The sequence below is a fragment of the Xenopus tropicalis genome, chromosome 5 (genome assembly GCF_000004195.4).
Source record: "Xenopus tropicalis strain Nigerian chromosome 5, UCB_Xtro_10.0, whole genome shotgun sequence".
Lineage (NCBI taxonomy): Eukaryota > Metazoa > Chordata > Amphibia > Anura > Pipidae > Xenopus > Xenopus tropicalis.
This window is the reverse complement of record NC_030681.2, coordinates 114,532,735-114,546,925: the sequence shown is the minus strand read 5'-3', so window position 1 is coordinate 114,546,925 and position 14,191 is coordinate 114,532,735. Positions and strand designations below refer to the sequence as shown.

The 14,191-nt window shown below is 38.2% G+C and overlaps 1 protein-coding gene across 1 annotated transcript in view; it reads left to right on the top strand.

The window, feature by feature from the left end:
- The first annotated feature begins 9,429 nt into the window (after window positions 1–9,429).
- The window catches only part of nmd3 (NMD3 ribosome export adaptor), a 28,949-nt gene continuing 24,187 nt past the window's right edge, over window positions 9,430–14,191 (top strand). Inside the window, 4 exon segments of the mRNA NM_204036.2 lie at window positions 9,430–9,484; window positions 11,730–11,790; window positions 12,433–12,567; window positions 13,462–13,558. Coding sequence (NP_989367.2) covers window positions 11,747–11,790; window positions 12,433–12,567; window positions 13,462–13,558 — 276 coding nt within the window. The 5' untranslated portion in view covers window positions 9,430–9,484; window positions 11,730–11,746.

Sequence of the window (14,191 nt, the reverse complement as noted above, 5' to 3'; positions counted from 1 at the left end):
TTCAGCCAGCAGGAAGTGGAACAGATGGGCGGGGCTAGTGGAGTTTTTGTGGAATTTCTCAGTAAATCAGTCTTAAACACATCATTTTTAAGCACAATCCTTCTATATCTAGAGGAGTATAATTCCCTGGTACTTTCATAATTTTTATAGGATATGTCTCCTTTAACATAATTTTTCATGTGAAGATTACCAAGTATTTTATCTCTATAATTATTTTCCTAATAAAGAAATGGTGTATTATCAACAACACTAAGGGGCACATTTACTAACCCACGAACGGGCCGAATGTGTCCGATTGCGTTTTTTTCGTAATGATCGGTATTTTGCGATTGTCGCGCCTTTTTCGTAGCCATTCCGAAAGTTGTGCAAAATGTTGCGATTTTTTCGTAGTGTTCGGATTCATTCAAGCTTCAGTATGGTGACTTTTCTTGGGCCAGGTTGGAGCTGCAGGGTGCCATTGAGAGGCTTCCAAAATCATGCCATTGAGAGGCTTCCAAAATCGCCGAAAAAGACTCGCGAGTCTTTTTCGGCGATTTCCCGAAATCGCCCCGCCGCGTCTGCCATCCCGCCGGCGACTTACATGTTCGCCGGTGGGATGGCAGGGGGAAGGCAACTCCGGGTGATTAGTCGCCCGCGAACAGGGAGTTTTGCCGCGGGTGACTAATCTCCCCGTGTACCAGAGCCCTTAATGTGGAACAGAAGCAGGCAAGATATTATACCATTTACAGTAGTTTCTATTAAAGTGCAAGTCTCCCTTAGTGAGGCTTAATGGCCATTTTTGCCTCTGTTCATAGTAAAAACAGCAATATATTACATCAAGATTTGTGTACCAGAATGGTACCCAAAAGGTTTCTTGGCTAAGATATTTTCTACGGAAGGTCAGATATGTTATTCTTTTTTAACTTAGCATGGACATGCCACACAGCACTCTAGGCTAATGCCTCTAATACAGATAAACTCAGGCCGAGAATTGAACGCTTTTCCTGTGCCTGCACCCAGAGCCATTGCGTCAGCCTGGGTGCAGGCAGGTGGAAGGTATGTTGGTGCTGAAATGCTTGTGTGTTTCAGTGCCAAAATCTGCCTGTACCTGGGCCAACACGTTGTTACTGGGTGCAGGCACAGGGAAAAGCTGATGCAAGCGTAGGGCCTGATTTTCGGGCCGTGGATTTTCTTGTGTGGCATTAGCCTTACAGATGATGTTTATATCTTACACTTGTCCCAAGTGGAGCTTACAATATCCGGTCCCTTTCACACAACTCACTAAGTTCAATTTTATCTGGAGCCAATAAACCTACCTGTATGTTTTTGAAGTGGGGAGGAAACCAAAGTACCTAGAGCTTCACCTCTAGGGTTGCCACCTCTGCCTGGTTCTTTTTCCAGGCAAGAGTGGGGCAGTGACATCACAGGGGCAGGGAGGGGTGGTCAGTGACATCATGGGGCAGAGAAGGGTCACGTCAGTGATGTAACAGGGAGGGACTATGATGTGGCGATCGCAAAATGGCTGATTGCCGCTTCAATCTGGCCGGTTTGCATAATTTGACTTGGACAGGTCTTCCAAAAATTGGGCTGTCCTGGTCAAAACCAGACAGGTGGCAACCCTATTTACCTCTGTCTGGGCTGTGTATACATATTTTTTCACTGCATGTTGTAAAACTACTGCAAACATCTGGAAGAGCAGCAAATTGCCTTGTATCTGTGCTTAGAGACAACACTTACATCTGCCCCATCAATCACCATTTGGAGGGAGATATTTTTAACACATCTTACTCTAAAATACAATATAATTTTAATGAAATGAAACCCTATGAATATACAGTGTGATAGACCATTAATATATTAATACACTAATATATAGTATACTAAAAGAGAATTATGTGGTGGGAAACTTACAATAATAGGGCAAGGGAGGAACTTCAGTAGATTTGTCCCTTTATTATAAAAGAATATTGGAAGAGAGAGTAAATAATGAATGAGAACAGTGAAAATTATTTATAACTGAATGTAAGAGTGGACGTGTGCCTGCCAGAAGAAATGACTAGCGACGAATGGCAATGGGTAAGGCCTTTGAAGGTGAGCCTTGGATGGCAGCTTTTAGTAAAAAAAACTTCTTAATCCTAATCTAAACCTAAACACAAAAATGTATTTTTACTCGGACCAGAATGTCATCTTTTACAATGTGTTTTTGGGGAGTGCAGTAAAAAATAGGCATTACTTCTCTGGGTGGCTGGAAAGCTAAAACCTACTAACTAAGAGATGTATATACAATATGTGAGAAAATATCATGGCCTTCTATTAACAAATTGTGTGCAAGTGCATCCATTCACACAGGGGGGCCCTGGAGATACTGCTCCAATGTTCTCACAGCATCTTATGTCAAGATAAAAAGCACCTGGCAAAGATGGGGTTAAGTAAGTAGTGCAAAGTTCCTGGACTTCCTGCATTTCTATAGGGTAACCCCATCCTGAACTTATTTATATACAGTTCTTTTCACATTAAACTGTTTTACCAATTCCAGGATTAGGCTAGAACAGAAACAGGAGAAGGTTACATTCAATAATATTTAAATAAGAGGGAGATACTTTCCTTCCAGCAGTGACTTTCTAAAAATAATGTGAATAAGATACTGAAATCCAGGGCACAACTATGCTGTCTCATGGGAGCACAATAAACCTTTCACAAAGGCTGAAGTGCCAGTCTTCAGGCAATGTATTACTCACAACACTTCTAAAGGTGCTAAAGGTCCCATCCTACGTTAAAATATGGATGCACAAAATGCTTCCAGCTTTTCCTGACAACTTCAGAGGTCACAAGAGTTACAAACCGGTCTTAAAGGGCACTGTACACCTACAGTTAACATTAATTTAAAAATGACCTTTTATGCTCATAATTCAGTTTGAATGTATTTTGCTAGAGAGTACAGGCAGTACTGAGGGGGCAGAAGGACAACACTCATTATCACTATAATTATACTGGAAGGGGGTGAGAGATGAAATCATTAAATTGAGATTTAAAACTTTTTAATTTAATGAAGTTTCATCTTTCATTTAACATGTCCCACAAGTAAAAAAACAAAATATAAATATATAAACATTTAAACCATGGCATTTCCTGTTCCTGGCTCCCTAGCAATGATCTCTACACAGGAGCATGAACAGTGGAAGCCAATATGTTGTTGGCAGGGCCACTCTAGGAAGTCTGGTTCGTGTGGTTGGAGATGGGGTTCTGTGCAGAGGCCCTACCTTTCAATATGGGTTTTCATCTTCTTTAAGTCTAGACAGGTAATATAATACACAATATTGCTGCTTATTTTAAGAGATTCATAAGAATGCTAAAAATATAACCAAATTGAATAAAAAAAAATAATCAGTTTAAAAATGTGACCATGAAGATGGCAATTATGAATCTGATTCAACATTTTGTGTGTTTCTCGGTCAGAGAGCTTGTCTCTAAGCTTGTCAAATCTTGGAGTGCTGCTAAAACCTATTCAAACTGACATTTTATTTTCCACAACAAGTGTGTTTTAATGTATACACGAAAGATCGTTCCCACCCTCCACTGACGTTCAGGGCTGAATCATCAGATATGGAGGTAGAAACAATAGAAATTCTACCTCCACCTGCGATTCAGTCCTGAATCTAGGTTTTGTCCGGGCAATCAGATCAATATCTTTTAACCTGGCCAATCGACGAGACAACCAATATCCCCAGCCTTTTGCGATATCGGTCGCCTCTTCGAGCCGCCATACATGCACTGAATATCGTACGAAACAAGGTTTTGTGCGATAATATCGGTGGGTCTATGGCCAGCTATAGGAAATTAGGCACCACTGAACAAAGGCACATAACAAAAGTAAATCTTGCTTTTCAGGGCTCTAGTTATGACATGGCCCTGATCAGTTGTAACACCTTTTTCACAATATCCCTTATCCAATAGCCAACATCCAGCAAGTGTAGCTGAGAAGATCCAGTCCTGAGTACTACTGTGTACTGCATTGCCAAAAACATAATAGCCCGTATAAAAGATTAATACTATGCAAAATTAAAGAGCTATGCTGTAGCTGCACAGATTTTCACCCATAGCTTACAGCTAATGAGACAAGTAAACACAGTTGAGAAGTATTGAAGGAGGCAGGTGCAGAGGAAAAGCAACATTTTAAAAATCAGGTCCATGACCATAGAACTTCTATTACTTTCTTAAGGCTTGTTATAACGTAAGTAGCAGCCCCAAAAGGCATCCAACTGTAATTTATTCCTACATGTACTTCATTTTTCAAATATCACAAAAATATCCTGAAAATGTGTTGTTTTCTAAATATTTGTCAATGATGCCTTACTGGCCTTTTGAAATGTATAAATGTAGATTTTTACTGTAATTAGCACCAGAAGGTATTTGACAAACGTATAATAAAATTCTAAAAAAATATGCATTTTCCCTCTTTTGCAACGTGTTATTTATTCATTAACATAATCTGAATAATTCATGCAGGCATTTGGTGACCTCTGGGTATTGTCAGATTTTTCCTGCATACAGATAAGTTTAAATGCAATTTTGCAGTAGAAGCTTAAAAATCTCCCCTTTAATTGTTTTTTGCACATACAATAAGACATTGCAAATAGACTTTTCACAGGAGAATAATACAGTTTTAGGAGGAATGACTGAAAAAGAAAATAAACAATAAAAATCTTGACAATGCAGTTTCATTTCTCTGTTTTAACTGCACTAAAAAAAGTAAAAAAGTTAAAAATGTTAATACAAATCTGTATTTGAAAATATAGATTTGAATAGATTTATAAGCAGTAACCAACAATAATGAGGTTTGTTAATGCACCTGCTGGATCGCCAACAGTTCACTGTTTCTACTCTGGGCAACTGACAGGCCCAAGCCAAGTATTTTTATGCTTGAGGCAATACAAATTGGGCTGGCACCTTCACACTTTTAGCTCTCTATATTACTCCACCTACTCTCTCTTTCTCTCTTAGAATTATGCCCCCTCCCCACGATCCCTAGGCAAGTGCCCCTGCTGCCTACCCCTAGTTCCAGCCCTGGCATCTAAATTGGCAGTAATGAAACTGGATTGTTCTGATTCACCATCCCTTAATTAGGCAGTACTAAAAATAAACACCAAGCAAGGATATTCATATACATTTCATAAATGTAGCAAAGTTAAAGACAACAATATAATACATTAGGAGAAAATAAAACATTCAAATTATAGTGCAAATGATGTACCTTATATATTTACATACTACTACTACATCAGCCCTGTGACTGGAGATATATATATATATATATATATATATATATATATATATATATATATATATAGCAAGACAATGAGCCGCACACGCAGGGACTTTGTTAGAAAACAAATTTTTTTTTAATGAAAACGATATATATATTTGTATCCTACTAGCACAATGCACTTCTGTATCTCCACCTGCTGGAGACATTATTACATAGGCACAGAATGGGCACACTGAACCATCCTCATACCTACTAAGTATAGCATCACCAGCACCAAGTATGGAACTCTTCAGCACATTCACCGCTAATGGCAAGTGCAGAGGCAATATCCTATCTGTCATAACCTGGAGATTCTTCTAATAAGCCTCCTTTTCATGACAAGAGCATCGTTGGATCATTGGTATAGGAAAAAATATATATGTGTATGACAAGCTTGTTATTTTCTTTAGTTGCGATAACAGAATATTTCCTCTCTGACAATATTATAATATACTGCACAGGCTCATTGACAGCTTATAAAAGGGACCAGGGATGGATTTTCATTAAGGCTTGGGGAGGCTAAGTCTCCCCAAACCTGTCTGGCAAAAAAAAAAAAAAAAAAAACCCAAAAAACGAAAGATACAGACTGGGCTGTATTTCCAGTTTTCCAGCAGGGGGTGCTCTTCCAAAATATTAATGGCCTGCTCACCAGGAAGAAATAAGTATAAAGGACAAAACAAAGCACCCTGTAATTCTTAACTGAAGATGGAGTGGTGTGAAGGGGGGACCCATGGGGCACCTTTAGCCTCCCCAAACAAAAATATCACCCTCCTCCTATAAAAGGGACCTCTATGTGTTCAGCTCATTCATAAACAAATTGAAATGTATGAAGACCAACAAAAAAAAACAAAGTAGTATTTTCAATATAATTCCTTGGTGTTTAAACTGCCTAAAAACACAAGTGCAGTGCGCAAAATGCAATTTGGGACTGGATTGACCTTTTTCCCCCCATAATGCAGTGTTTTCTCAAAATTCCAGAGTAATTATGGTAGCAATCCCAGTTGCATCTTGAAGTTTTAGAGTGGGGGTTGCATCACTTCTGGAGTGCTTGTTTAAAATGACATTTGCATCTATTACACTGGGTGCAAGTCTGGTGTGCCTACTGACACGAGAACCCTGGAGCTACTGCCACCCTGCCACAGAAGAGGCAGGAGCATGTTTGAATGCAAGTACTGAAATAATGTGCACTCTCCATTGCATCCAAAAGCACCCCTGTCACAGTTAAACAGACACAATAGTAGGAATCATAAATGCAATGTTTAGAACCTGGAACTGAAGAATTCAAAAGATTAGAAACTGTCAGGTCGTAATATAACGCCTCACATTATATTTGGCTTTAATATCAATGAATAGTGGCAGAAGAGACATAAACATACCTGTCCACATTGTTTACAACCTGTGTACAGGTTACATCTAGTTACCTATAACCTATTTATTACTGGCTTATATTATTAATCATATTAGTTCCATGGATCCTGGTGTATCTTAACTGTGCGATGCTCCTTAGTTGAGATCACCACCCCATTACTAAAATTAATACATCACAGGACTGATATATGTAAGGAGGGAAGAATCAGTAACCGTAACAATCAATTTAAAACATTCACTTAAAGGTATTAATAACAAAAATAACTTAGAGGTCATAGCTTAATTTTTTGCTTACACAATTCATTCTTCAAAGGTTAAATAGACTATGGAAAGGACATGCAAAGGACAAAGAAAGGTGATATAACTGTTTTATTTATTGATGTTAACAATTTCAGTGCATAAAAATTACAATATTATAGAAAGTTCCCAAAAATGCTTTCATCCCTTCAGGATTTTCTGGCTTTATGTAACATTCACTTAGGGGCAAATTTATAAAAATGTGAGATCAGAGCTCACCACAGTAAAATGCACCCGCTGTCAATGCGTGTGACATCACATGTATGATGTGCATAATGTAACACATACGCTGCACGTATACAACGTAGGGATGTATTTAGGTCCGGTGCTGCCCTAGGCATTGGACCTAACTACACCCCTATATTGTTTGCGTGACATCACACACATCTACACCCCTGGATGGGGAGCTTCTGTGCACAACTTTGAAGGCATGGTTCTTTATATGTACAGGACTATAGGGTTAAATGATGACCACAAGTGTACTAGGCAAAGTGCAATTTTATGCATAATTACCAGGTTTTTAATCTACAATACAGCATTTTATCCTAAAATCCTAGTGTCATTGCGCACACAAAGGGAAGTTGTTAAGAGTGGAATTGCATTGCGGCTACGATAATTGCATCCAATTCGTCAGAATTATTAATTGCACATGCACTTTGTTGCAAATCAGGTGCGGAATATTTTATAAGTATTTTATTAGTAAAGCAGAGTAAAGCAGTGATCCCCAACAAGTCGCTCGTGAGCAACATGTTGCTCTCAGTGCCCCCAAACCAGGTAGTTATTTTTCAATTCCTGACTTGGGGGCAAGTTTTGGTTGAATAAAAACAAGATTTACTACTAAATAAAGCCTCCTGTAAGCTGATAATGTGCATAGAGGCTGTCTAATAGCCAATCTTAGCCCTTATTTGGCTCCTCCATGAACTTTTATGATGCTTGTGTTGCTCTCCAAGTCTTTTTACTTTTGACTGTGGCTCACAAGTAAGAAAGATTGGGGACCCCTGGAGTAAGGGATGCCCATACCTCCCAACCATCCCGCTTTTAGCGGGACAGTCCCAATATTTATAGCGCTGCCCACTGTCCCAGATTCATTGTTAGACGTTCCACTTCTCAGCATTGCCATTTAATTGATTGCTGTGCCTGCTCTGCTCTGGAAAAAAAGCCCGTCCCCTTAACTCTTGAATCTCCCCTGCTACACTCAAGCTCACAGGTTTACCTTGATGTTTAATTGTCCTGGGAGAAGCATTTGTGACAGGCAAGGGTCAACTATCTGCATTGGCGCGCATTCCTCTCCTTGCTTCTGCTCACCGGGTCAGGGGCTGGGAGCGCGCTCTATCTTTTATCAGGCAGAGGCTGCTGTCTTTATTTGTGTGCTGGACAGTTTCACCTTTCCACATATATCTCTCTCCTGGGAATCTCTGGCAGAGCACAGCATGCAGGAGAATAGAAGACAGAGGTATCTCTCATTCATAAAATATAGCAGACATTTAAAAGGGGCCCATATAAGTTTAGGAACCTTAGGCTGGCCTTGTTAATATGGCTAGAAATTCTAGTGGTACATTAATATTGTTTTGCTTTCAACTGATTAAGGATAGAAGGAAATAACATAGATTTATGTACCACTGGAAGTGGCTCTGTTTATAACTTTGGCAAATGCACAGAACTGTTGGCATGTCTGGGATTAATATGCCCTTTAACAATTTAATATACTGGCACCTTTGAAGTTAATATGTCTTTTATTATTTTTATTTAGTGATTATACTGGCACATCTGGGACATGTAAAGTCGGAGTGGCATGTAGGGCGTGGTCAAAAAATCTTTTTGCAGCACTACCTTTGTCACATATTTTTTTCCCTTTCTCTTAATGAAATGTTGAGAGGTATGAGGGATGCCTACACCCAATTATTATGAGCAAGTGAGCTATTGACACTGGGCATGAAGGGAACCCTGGAGCTACCCAGTACCAACCGTTCCCAAGACCTGCTAAGCCCTGTCACAGCACTTTTGCAGTTCTACAAGTTCCAGAAGGAGGGCATAAAAACAGGATTTGACAATTGTTAGTTTTGCATGTCTCTATTTCAATAAGGGAATTGGCCAAGTTTCTTACTTAGAATTACTTGAATCAAAATATTTCTGATTTGGGTGCCTCAACCCAAAAATTCAGCCAACCATTTGAGTTAGAACCAAAAATACCAGAAAAAAGCCCAAAATGGAATAACTTGGTGAGGCTGGAGCATTGCATCATTGGCATGAAATCATTGAACGTCGCCCGCCCGATTAGTCTCACTTTGTCACTACAATGGTAATTATTGCGTTCTGCCGTCAACAACTTTATTATTGGTAAAAGGAATGTTTTTTTACTGTTAAATGTCGGACGCTCCAAGATTCCGTGGGTTACTTTCAAACAGGCAGCACGGAAGACAGCTAGGGTCCATTTGGAAGTGACGTCTCCCGGAAGCGCTGCAATCGCCACATGGTGCGGGTCCTACAGCTGGGGATCTGCGCTTCCTTCCCATGCTTCACTTTGGCACAACTAAGGTTTGTGTTTATTTACTAATTATCATGTTAGAAATGAAGTGTAGGGACAATAGTATAGTTTAAAAAGTCTAGTGAGCGCGTTGCTTCCAACATATATAGTAAACTGTTTTACCTATGGTATTATCTTCTTAATTTGCTGATCTATCAGAGGGGAACTGCTTATTACTAATCATCTGTGGTTTTTGACACTTCACTGTCCCCCCTTTATATTGCATTTTGTATGCTTTTGATTTCTTGCTACTTCAGCAACTGCTCCTTTTATAAGTTTAGCACCAGCATTATCCGAAGGGTAATTCAGTCATTACCATCCATGAATGTTGTAGAGATACTAAGAAATGTCAAGTTAATTAGGATGCCTGAGGGACAAAAGATCAAATTTTAGTACTATGCCTTCCTTAGGCACTGGGAATGAATTTGTATGCTGGTTATGTGAGTCAGTAGGCAGAGCAAAAGACTTGTATTGGTTCTCTCAAGGTTACTTAGTGGTTCTTTTACTACATTTTGACATACAGATATAACAGGTTGGTATAAGAGATTGGGTGCTACATTGTAGTGTGAATGAGTGACAGGAGCTACAAGTAGGCAGCTGTATTTGTGATGGAAATGGGGCTGAGCCAACAGTTCTTGGTCAACACCAAGAAACTAAAAATATGAAAAGGATAAGAATCAACTTGATGGTGCAGTAAGATAGGAGGACATTAGATGTTACTATGTAGGTGGGAAACCATAAAAGATAGTGGTCTTTATTGATGTTGTATAGTTATGAACCTGGGCAAATTTTGCATCTTTTTGACATTTTAATAGCAACAAATATGATGTTTGCTATTAAAGGAGAATTATATTGAAAAAATAAAACTGGGTAAAAAGATGTGCAAAATTTTTTAAAAAAATGTTTTTAGTATAGATAGCCAAAATGTAATCTGTTACAGGTCAGAATCAAGAGCAAGCTTACTTAACAGTGATGTTCCATGTGGCCCCCCTTACAGTCACTAACAAACTAGCAGATTGGAGAGATGAAATGAGGAAACTGTGTACTGGCTATTAGGTGACCAGTAAATGCTATTAACCCACTAATGGGTTGTTCAAGAGTTTCTGGAGATTAAGCTGAAGATACATGAAGGGTCAATTTTGAAGAGAGTTTATGTTAGATTAGTAGTTCCCAAATTGTGGCACCACTTTAAAAACAAACAAACATAAAAAAAAACCCCAAAGATTTCTGTTGGTAGCCTTTAGATTCTCCTTTAGCTCATATGTTGTCCCTAAATTGTGAATAATCTTGCCCTAGTCTTCACATAAAACACTGGGCCTGAATTCAAAATGACTGTCTATTAAAGGGTTACTGTGGGTGATAGCCTGTGTGTTATAACTTCCATGAAATTGTCCTGCCAGCACTAGTCTTCACCAGCACACTTTTGGTGCCCTGGCACAAAACTGACAACCATGCAATCAGAGAAAGAACCAGAGGAAATGAAGAGTAAAAAATTAATTTGGTCAGTTTCACCCATTGCCTTTTTACTAATTAGCTCTTGTTTGCACAAAAATACTGGGACCCTTAAAAATAACTTAATTTTACTTGTCCCTAGTTTGCACAAAACCTTTTTCCTTTATGGCCAAAATGGCGGCAGGTACTATTGACGACCAGGATAAAAGTTTTTTTTTTAGTTCTATGGCAAGTGGAAGGCATAGCAGGCAGCCAACACCAAAGAAAAGTATTTTTTTTTTTTTTAAACATAAAATCTGTCCAAGAACATATATTTGAATGGTATTTGTTTCACTAGAGGACATTCCTGCACAGTTCTATGGCTTGACTTACATAATATACATTCTATGATCTACCTGCTACCAACTTTATTTATTACCTTTGTTTATTTGTGCCCCACCCCATATTGTCTGGCGCTGCATGATTGGTTAGATGTGGGAATACATATATAGTATAAAAAAGACCAGCAACTCCGGGATTTCTTGTGAAAAATCAAAACATGCCCTGAGAAAGGTCCCGATGGGGACTGAAACGTTACGTCGGCTGTTTATGCTACTTTGAATACATGTTTTGATTTTTCACAAGAAATCCCGGAGTTGCTGGTCTTTTTTATACTATTGGAACCCTTTACCGAGCACCCGAGGTATGTTATGTAGCGGTGTGCCATCCTTTGTGTGTGTATGTATATATATATATATATATATATATAATATATATATATATATTATATATATAATTTATAATATACTAGTCTTTATTTTTCAGAAACCTCTTTAGTGGAAATGGAGTACATGAAAGGACCTGCAACAAGCAGCCAGGGCAACATGTAAGTCTTTTTCTCTTGCAAAAAAAAAATGTCATCATAAATACATTTATTGCACATGGATCCTGGACAGTGTTTACATTAACTCCTACATAGTTGATTTTAAATAGTCCACAATCTTTTAGTATAGATTGGAATCTAAAAGAGTGCAGGTTTGGGGTAAGATCACAATGTAAAAATGGATTAAATTACTTTCAATAGAGGTTTTAATTGTCAAACTGCTTTTCTTGCAGCAATGTTGCAAGAAAAATAGCACCACTGTAGCCTGGAAACTCATCCGAAACATGGCACGCTCTGTCAGAGAGTAGTTTCTTATCTGCTGAATTGCTCATTTTTAAAAATTTGCCAAATAACACAAAATTTTAGAAGGGATGCCCTTATAATAATTGAACAAAAAATTCAGAAATGGTATATGTCAGAATATTTCCTTTCTTTCACTAGCAATTATAGAATAAAGCAATGACAATAAACTGATGAACTTTTGGTATTTAGAAATCCGCTTAGCATGTCTGTTGGAAAATAATTTATTGAATCAATAAATTGGTTTCTCTTGGAACCCCACAGTATATTCAGATGTTTTTCTATGTTCAGTCCTGAAAAACTCTCATTATGCTTACAACTATTAATTGCATTTTCTTTGCACAGACTTTGCTGCCAGTGTGGCATTCCTATTCCCCCAAATCCTGCCAACATGTGTGTATCCTGCTTGCGGATGCAGGTTGACATTAGCGAGGGCATTCCAAAGCAAGTTTCAGTGCATTTCTGCAAACAGTGTGAACGGTAAGATGATGAATTCATATTAATTATTGTCACAAATTAAATAATAGAAGTCGGTTAAATTAAAGTGTATGTAATCTAGGGATGCACAGCCGAAGCTGAACACTTAAGTTTATTTGTGTTTTGTTCACAACTGATGAAGTTTGTTCACATTGAAATGTGCAGAATGGTGTTAGGCATTTGGATGAATCTTTTATGGAGGATTGGAATGAATCCAAAAATGATGAATTTAGTGTACCCATACTTTAATATTTAGGTAGATTCTTGATATCTGTTATCTAAAAGACTTTTTAATGAAAGTGTAGGCATTGGAAGCCTTTTATTATGCGTTACACAATATCTTATAGTATAGTGTATATAAGAGAATGTTGCATTGAAATTAATACTTTTTAGCTTCTGGGTTTGCTTTAGAGTCCTTTTGTTAACCAACCAGGATGAGAGACAGGGATATGTAAAATAAGTCATTACATAGGCACTGCTATCTCTATGATAGTCTTGATCTTTTTTTTTAGTGCCCAGTACCCCTCTTCTATATCAAATTATTTAATAGAAATATAACAGAGAGGGCATGTGATTTATAATAGCTCGGTGATAACTGAAATCAATCATAATTTGTGATGCACCCCATTACTGCTGCTGTTATATCCAAAAAGCCTTCCACACTGGTACAAGATTGAAGCACACCTTTCTCAATGCATAAGTCTTGTGCTGTGTTAGGAATGAATTGCATAATATATACTAAACAGCTTATACCCAGTAAGATTATGGTCCCATTTTATATGTAGTGTGTCTAAGCCAGTGTTTTTCATATGTGAGGATTTTTGCAAAAGTGGTGCCCAGTGAGTTATGAGATGTGTCTCTCCCCCCAGCTATAAGCCACCCTGTTATCTTCCCTAGCTACCTGCAGCCCCCGGGAACCTGGATCCAATGTGCCTTGGAGTCAAGAGAGCTGCTTACTCTCTGTCTGAAAAAACTGAAGGCTAACTTGAGTAAAGTAAGTCTGAACGAAATTACATTGACTTAAGGGACTGATCTCAGTTTTTTACGTTTCATTTCATTGTTAAGCTGACCAATGAGACGTCCTCTACCTAACACCAGTGCCACACATGGAGATGTTACAAATGTTATCAAAAAAAAGTTTACAGACAGACAAATTCATTCCTATAGGACCTATTAATCGCTGAATAACAGAATTAAAATCACATGTAGAGATTTTTGCTGCTTCTTTACTTGGGGCAAGCTGCAGTAAAATTAGACAGTCTGCAATGTATACAAAATTGACCATTCAAGACAACATATATTACCGGCCACTATCTACCAAAATGATTAGGTACAGGTGTGGGACCTGTTATCCAGAATGCTCGGATCTTTCCATAATTTGAATCTCAGTAATTTAAATTAATATTGAATAAACACAATAGGCTTGTTTTATCTCCAATAAGGATTAATTATGCTTTAGTTGGGATCAAGTACAATGTACTGTTTTATAATTATAGAGAAAAAGGAAATCATTTTTAAAAATTAGAATTCTAATTCTTAATGCAGTCTATGGGAGATGGCCTTTCTGTAATTCAGAGCTTTCTGGATAACAGGCTTCCGTATAAGGGATCCCATACCTGTGTTGGCA